General features: G+C 29.8%; 1 protein-coding gene across 1 annotated transcript; it reads right to left on the bottom strand.

The window, feature by feature from the left end:
* Nucleotides 1–6501: 6501 nt before the first annotated feature.
* On the bottom strand, nucleotides 6502–7390 carry LOC107013719 (cucumber peeling cupredoxin-like). Its single transcript, XM_015213592.2, has 2 exons — nucleotides 7136–7390; nucleotides 6502–7026 (listed from the first exon to the last, which is right to left on the bottom strand). The coding sequence occupies exons 1-2, from the start codon at nucleotides 7317–7319 to the stop codon at nucleotides 6656–6658; spliced, it is 555 nt and encodes a 184-aa protein (XP_015069078.1). The 5' UTR covers nucleotides 7320–7390; the 3' UTR covers nucleotides 6502–6655.
* Nucleotides 7391–8314: the final 924 nt, after the last annotated feature.

Raw genomic sequence — 8314 nt, 5'->3', positions numbered from 1 at the left:
TTTTAGTGAGAGGGTGGGGTTGGGGAGGAGGGGCTGGCCGGTCGTGGGTGGGTGGGGGTCAGGGATCGGGTAAAAAAAATAAAATTTTAAAATTGATTTTTTTTCAAAAAAATTGTTGTTTTTCTCAAAAAAAATTAATTTTAAATTGAAGGAGAGTTTTGAAAAATGTTTTCCTTAATTTTTGAAGGGAAGTCATTTTGTTTAATTTTGAGGAAAATGAGTTGATTTGGAAAAACATTTTACAAAACTTTTGTCCCAACTAAACATGAGAAAATTGGAAAACAGTTTCCAGAAAATGTATTTTTGAAATTAGGTCTTAGGCCTAACTCACACCCCAAAAGCTAGCTCAAAGGGAGGAGAATTGCCCAAGCCTTATAAGGAGGCCACCCATCTCATTAACCACCGATGTGAGACTTTTGTCATTCTTTAACACTCCACCCCAAAAGCTAACTCAAAGGGAGGAGGATTGCCCAAGCCGTATAAGGAGGCCACCCATCTCATTAACCACCGATGTGGGACTTTAGTCATTCTTTAACAGTATTCCTTCATACCAAACACACTCTTGGCTTTGAATTCTTTTGTTAATCCCATAGGCCATAAGCATAATTTGGTGCAACCTTGTGGTGTCCAATGTAACTCTCCAGTAACGCCCGTTAATTTCTCGATGATCATGATGAGTTAAATATTTGACGCTGAGGTTATGAAGTCTGGTTGTTTGTTTATTATACTTTGATTATAATGAAAGGATTATTATATGATGTAATAAAAATGAATCAATATTTTTATCTACATTTATCTATAAAAAATAATTTTGTGTTGATAATATTCATATTCTTATTGATGTATATCCCATTGTAGTAATAATTCTTTTTAATGCAAAAAAATGTATTATGATTTATTTTGCCCCTTCTAGTGTATTGTATGGTTCACATTGATGTTGACAATAAAAAATGACTTGTCTTAGCACCAATCAACCGCAAAGAAACGTTGAAAGTGCTTCAATCAATTAATTCAGTATCCTTTACTTTATTTCCTTGTCATAGTGGACCTTCTAAATGGGACTGTTGGAATCATTTTGCCCTTTCACCCAAATCAATAAAAACAGAACCTTAGATTGTGCTATGTTATGGGCTTATTTTCCAAAGTTTTCACCTTCTTCTCTCCTCCATCTCCAAGTTTTTCGAGTTCAGAATCAAAAGTTTCCCTTTTTCCCTCTGAAATGTATATAGAGCTATTCAATTTTTGTTTTAATCAAAAGAGATTATTCGTTGGTGAAGTAACGAGACATAACATGTTTTAGGATATTCATAAAATAAACTCAAAATATAAAATTTGTTTGATGAATTCGCATTTCACTATACATAAATATCTATAATATACTTGGTAAATCAGTAAATTTAATGAGAATAGTAAAATAATGAATATGAATCTTATATTAGTATGCTTCACATGTCAAAAAGTTGAATAAACTCATATTCGAATATTTCTGTTCGTATTTGATTTACTTGTAAGTCATATAATTCTGTTTTGTCGTTGTGATGAATATGGGGATCATATTATGATTCTTATGTCTGGATAGTTGTCAGTTGCCAGTTAACACACGGCCCACACTTTTAATCAAATCCAACTTTTCACCTTAATTATGCTATAATTAGATGGATCACCTAAAAGCAATTTGTATTAGCCAATACTTTTACAAGTTAGTGAGGACCCTCCTTCAATTTTTATAAATATTTTATATAAAGATATTCAAAAATTAGTTTGAACGCTACCTGGCTACATGTTGCCAAGTATTGATCCAAGTGAATGGGAGGAAAGAGAGTACATGATAAAATAACGAGAAAAGGGTTAAAAATATCCTTCAAATTTATATAATTGGTTAAATATGTCCTTACCATTAATATGAAGTTAGTTTTGCACCTATCATTACTAATTTCATCAGATATATTGCTCATTTTAACGAAAATTCTCAAATCAATTTAAATAAATCCAATTTCAACTTGAATTGTTCAATTATTTTTTTAACCTAACCCGAATCTAAACCCAAACCCGACCCACAATATCAAATAACAATTAACAACAACCCCCTAACTTTTCTTTGTCTCAACAGCTTGTGCACACATCCGAAGAAATGGGGTTGGAATCAACAAACAATGTAGCCGTGTAAAAAGAACCCACCATTACCAAAAGGGATGCACCCATTTGCCCCCTTTTCAATTTCTTTTATTTGGCTAATCTCGTCTTTCCAAAGACATTTTTATTTTTATACCTATAGAATATTTGATATTTGACAAGATTATTTTCTTTACTCAAATAGTACAAAAGTAAAATATCTCATTTCCTAATATTCCATGTGTTGCACAGTTGTACCAAGACCCATAATTTTGCTGTATATATTAAAGGCCACTTTATCTTCCGCCAAAGTTACATTTACCAATCACTTCATGTTGTATGAAGATATATATTTTTACTCTTTAAATAATCGACGCATTACATTAGTTCTTTTTTGGTATACATATCCCTAGTTTTTGTCATAATATATATATTTTGTGTGTATTTGTTTTATAAGAAAATTGTACGTAATAGCAAACTAATAACCTAAAATAAATGGAGTAGCTAGGGTTTGATTTAATTGTGCTCCATAGCAAACGTTTGCAAAAAATTGTCAAGCGCCTCTCTCCCAAATATCTCGCTCGCCACTCTCCCCCAATCTCTCGCTCGCTTCCTCACTTTTTATACAAACAGAAGTGTATAAAAATTGTTTCTAATTGTATATACACATGCAAGTACATATATTTTCGTCCTATACACTTATAATTATACAATAAAAATACTCCTCTGCCTAGTTTCTTTTGCCTTTCTCTCTTTCTCGTTTTATACAATTTTCAAATTGTATCTAATTTCTGTCTTTCTCGTTTTATACAATTCGATTCAATTGTATATTCCTTGTCAAGTCTCTTTTGTCTCTCTCTCTCTTTCTCATTTTATACAAGTTCAAATTGTATATAATCGTTCTATACACTTATAATAATACAATTCATTTCATACACTTTGTTTTTATACAGTTCTCTGCCCAAGTGTCTTTCTCTTTTTTGTTTTATACACTTCGTTTTATACATTTTGCTTCAACTGTATATGTATAGGGAATTATACAGTTTCTATGTTTGCTATGGAGCGCAATTATGCAAACTTTGCTATAGCATACAAATATAAAATTTTTATTTGCTATATGTGAAAGTTGCTCTTGTTTTATTCCTATATTTTATCATAATTTTCTTTTATTGTTCAGTCCAATAACAATAGGTCCAACTGATCAAGCCCAAGCATTGTATAGAGAGTGCACTTATTCCCAAAGTCTTAGGTTAGTTCTAACTTCTACCACAATTTATATTTTACATTTTCATATGGATTCAACAGATTCAAAATAGTACATCAATAAAATATATTTTTTCTGACAATTTAAATTTTTAGATGAGATAGTCGTCATATATTTTAACATGTTATAAATTAAATAGAATGTGGGTGATGGAGGAAATTTGACTTACATATTATCAAAAAAAAATAAATTTACATGTTTGATTCATTAAAAAAGAATCAAATCCGCATTACTATTTACAAAACATGTAAAAGAACGAAGATGATAAATAAGTAAATAAAATATGTTATCTCTAACTTAAATTTTTATATGAGATAGTCACTTACTTTAACACAGACATATACTCGATGCTGAATTCTACGAGACAAATTAAGAAGCCAATTTACATCCTACTATTTCAATATTAGGCCTCCACACTATTTTATTTGTGGCTCCTGTCCAATTAATAACCATGTGAATTAGACAAATATATAATTGATTTAAATCATAAAGCATCGAGAAAATTAAAAAGAATCCATCATAATCACTAATCATAAATCAGCTTTATATTAGTTTATTACAGATTTTATAAACCGAAAAATTAAGAATTGATGTGAATTTTTTTAAAAGCAAAAGTTGACTGAAACCTAATTATACAAGGATGGACAATTTGTTGAGTCTTTTTTCTTCAATAAGCCGGTGGACTGGATTAATTACAAAGTGGAAATTAAAGTTCCAAAATTTGGTTAATTCAACTCATCAAAAGTTGTATAATTCGGAAAAAATACTGATTATTCAATCCACCGACTCATTAACTTAATCATACTCCAATGCTAAGCTCTTATCTAAATTACTAATTAAACAGTAACATCTTTTTTTATGTTTTAGAAAAGGTATTGTAGTATACTGCCTTTTTTTTTTCAATTTTAAAAGGTAACACTGCTTATAAAAAATCTTGTGTACGCCACTTGCCTTAGCCCTCAATTAACTTTTTTTGTCCTCCATAATTTTTCTAAACAATATATTACCCTATGAAAGCTTTTAGCTCCTACAAAATTGATTCTATATATTGCCGGGTCAAATACTTTATTGATGAAATAAATATGTATATTCTGAAACGTAGAAAAATTATATTATGTTGTTGCTGGAACAATTGGTCAATATACCAAAAATTTCAAATAAAAGCTTCTTTAGAAATATGGCAACTCCGTTCACTTTGCTATGTCATATTTTCAAACATATGACTATACAGTGTGAAAACTGCACACTATGATCAAGACTAACGGCTTTTGAATGGTTTGTTCCAGAAATGGTCCTTTTCAAAGCTAGAAATTTTGCATCAATTTTGGGTTCCATAATGTGACAATATAAAAACATATTTACATCATATTCACTCCATTTCAATTCTTTAATATATCTTGTAAATATTTTCAGTTGTTAATTACTATAATACTATCTCTGGTCCATTTTAATTGTCCTGCATATTAAAAATAATTGGTTAAATCATTTTAGAATATTAAACATTAGTTGTCATTTTCATTGTTTCTCAATAAATGTGGAGAGAGATTAACTAATATGGTGAAAAAAAAACTTTGAATTGATGAATAATTTGGCCAGAAAATTTAAAATTTAAAAATATTTTTTTATTTTAAAATAAACTATTTTTTTCAATTTTTTATTTAAAATATATTAAAGTTAAATGTAAAAATATTCAAAAAGATAATATTTGTTAAATGTCATTCTGACCATATCTCTAATCAAAAGTATTCTTCTAAAAAGTATATAATTTTTTTTTAGATAATTTACTTTTCTCTATAATATATTTTCAAAAGACGTACCAAGAAAAATATAACATAAAATGATTAAAAAAGAAGAACATCATTTATGAAAGTTGTTTGGCGTCAAAGTACTCTACGTACAAAATGCCGTGCATGTACGTAATTTACATCTATAATTAGTCAAATGAGCCATTATTGTGGATTTTAAAATTTTTTAAAGTAAAAGACTTTTAATAGCATTTCGTATTTTGAAACGCAATATTTGTACAAATGTGACCACTAAATCCAAGTATAGACTATAGAGCAAAAAATGGGAACAATAATGGATGGACCATACTGAGACATGTACCCAGGAAATTAAATTGTTAGGATATTTCACCTTTTTAAATAATAATAATAATAATAATAATAATAATAATAATAAATTTTTTATGTGTTGAGTGTGTGATCCGTATTGTCATTTTAATATTTAGTCATCAAAATGTTTTAACCTCATGGCCTTCTTTTAATATTAAGTTATTCACATTACATATGTCCAAATATTTATTATGTCATAGGGTTGTTAGAGTGCTCCTCGTTGATTGAGGGAATGAATTGTTATCGCCTTAAATAAATTATAACTTTTATGATTAATTAAGTCTAATAGTATCATTTCGTTAATTGAGGGAATCTATTAGTATCAATTCATTTTACATATGGGAATAGACATGTAATTTTTTTAAGCAAACTATTTTATTAACATTAAAAATGTTTTCTGTTTTAGAAAGTTAAAATATATAATGCTTGTAGAACATATAGTAAAGTTTTTCTCATCAAACATATACAAGTTAAAATACAAATTGAGACGGTGGGTGTAGTTGAACGTAATATATATCACAAGGAAGTTGGTAAAATATGAAATTTCATTAGCATGTACATCAAATTGTTGGTTTTAAAGAAACGAGTCAATTAAATTGAACAAATTAAATAGGGAGGAAGGCTAATTGCAATTTTCAAACCCCAAATCAACGTCACATTTATAATTTCGTTGACCTTAATTTGAGGATAATACGTACGTAGTTACGTTGCAAAGCTTTTTAGTTAGGGATGCCCATTCGAATTCAATATGAAAACTTTGATTTGATTTCAATATATGGCATATGTGGACTCCAAAAATCTCTCACACAAAGCGTGTCACATAAGTCAAAAAATCTACAAAATTATAACAAAAAGAATTTAGGGGTAATTGAACCTTAAATTAGTTAAAATGTGTTTCTGAATTTCGAAAATAGTCTAGATGAATACTTATGTCTTATCCCATTTTAATATGATTAGGAGATATTGTAGGGACGACACAATTATAAGTCGACCAAAATAATCTTCAGACAATAGAGTATAATACAACCTTTATTTAACCTTTAACTCGTAAAATATCCCAAATACAATGATCAATTAAAACAAAACTGAATACAATACAATCTAGTATGGTTACATCGCAGTATATAAACTATATGAATCTCAAAACATACTTAAATCATCCAATTTAATGAAAAATGACCAATGCAATTGCGGATAGACTGAGCAGAAAACTAGCCAATACGGTCGTTGAAGACGAAGGAGGAGGAGGAACAATACCACCGGGAACGGAACCTGTAGGTCCATCAACAGACCGTGGAGGTGGGTTGGTACCTGGAGTTCTGGTGCTGTCGTCGGAAACTGAAATTTCTAATTTCTGTCCACCTTGACAGTGTGTGCCAAAAGTACAAATGAAATAGTGATCTCCAGTAGAAGTAAGAGTTATATTTGCTGGTCCGGTCATAATTGCAGTGCCTATAGCATTCCGCGAATTGCATCCATCGAACGAAGTTTCTTGTACTTGTAGCACGTCATGTCGACCGGTCGTAAAATTGAACACTGCACAAAATTCAAAATAAGAAACAGAGTAACATGAATAAGAATTAGTTTAATTTAAAGGATTTGTCATGTAAATTGAGAAATTTATAAAGCGTATGCATATATATACCTAGAGTATCGCCAACTCTGAATGTTTTATCATCAGCCCAGTTCTCGTAAGCTACCGCGCCATTGCTTGGTACGATCCAACCCATGGTGTCCCCTACCACATGCACCGTTTGTGCTGCCGTTTCGTGCACCATACTTGTGATGGCTAAAGCACTAAAGACGATCATGTACAACATTTTGTCCATGTCTTTATTTTTTGCAAGGGATATTTTATTGCTAATTTGGTATGTAGGAAAGGATGAGATGTGTATAGCTAGCAATATGATTCTCTATATATAAGAGAAGGGATTTTGAATTGGTCAAAACTTTCAACTTGCCGTGGTGTGCTTGCCTATGACTTTCTATTATAGCAAGAGTGGTGGGAAATCAAAGTAGGAATTTAATGTGGGGAAAAAATGAGCAGGAAATTAGAACTCGAAGGAGAAAAGTACAAGGCTGGCTAATTCAACTCCCTAAATAATCAAAAATATATAATTAATCAAAGTCGATACACACTTGACTTGAACCTTTCATATTACGGTACGTGAGACTTATAGCTATTTTTTTTTTATACTACAATCAAGAAGTTGATTTACAGCTGATGGTTAAAAGCTAAGTTCCTCCACTATATTAAGAATTACCAATTAATTTATAGAATTAAACTATTTCAGATTGTTTTTAGAGGCGAATTTAGATAAAATAGCGGGATAACATACACATAAAAACATATCCTGAGAAGTAAACTTTTTAATGGGGTGATCAAAATCAACACTAATGGAAGTTTCTTTAAGGACTACGGAAGAGCAGGTAAAACTCCCGTATTAGTGGTGTTGTAAGGAATGACATTTTTTCTTAAAATAATTTTTTTTTACATTTGTTTTTTACAAAATTAATAAAAATATATTTTTTAATAACGTTTTAGGCTATATTTATTTAAAAAAATTCAAAAACTAAGAAAAAATGATTTATGAGTACCGTGAAGATTCTCTCTGAGTAACGTTACTCATCATATCTTCGTTTCTTTGTCATTGAATATTTTTATGAAAATTAATCTAAATGTTATTGAGGAATACGTTTATAGTTATTTTGTAAAACTTATGAATTGATTTTAATAATGGTTTATTTTGGTAAAATTTTTGAAGGCCTGGTAATGGTGATCTAAAGAATAGACTCACCAACAATTTGTAACTCTAGATGATCA

The sequence above is a fragment of the Solanum pennellii genome, chromosome 3, assembly GCF_001406875.1.
Source record: "Solanum pennellii chromosome 3, SPENNV200".
NCBI classification, from domain to species: domain Eukaryota; kingdom Viridiplantae; phylum Streptophyta; class Magnoliopsida; order Solanales; family Solanaceae; genus Solanum; species Solanum pennellii.
The sequence above is the reverse complement of the archived record's forward strand: the minus strand, read 5'-3'. Positions and strand labels throughout refer to the sequence as shown.

Bases quoted from the DNA above. Each gene is read 5' to 3' on its own strand.
- LOC107013719 (XM_015213592.2), bottom strand. From the start codon at position 7,319: ATGGACAAAATGTTGTACATGATCGTCTTTAGTGCTTTAGCCATCACA. The intron at 7,027-7,135 runs GTATATATATGC...AATTTTGTGCAG, and splicing joins CAGAGTTGGCGATACTCTAG to TGTTCAATTTTACGACCGGT.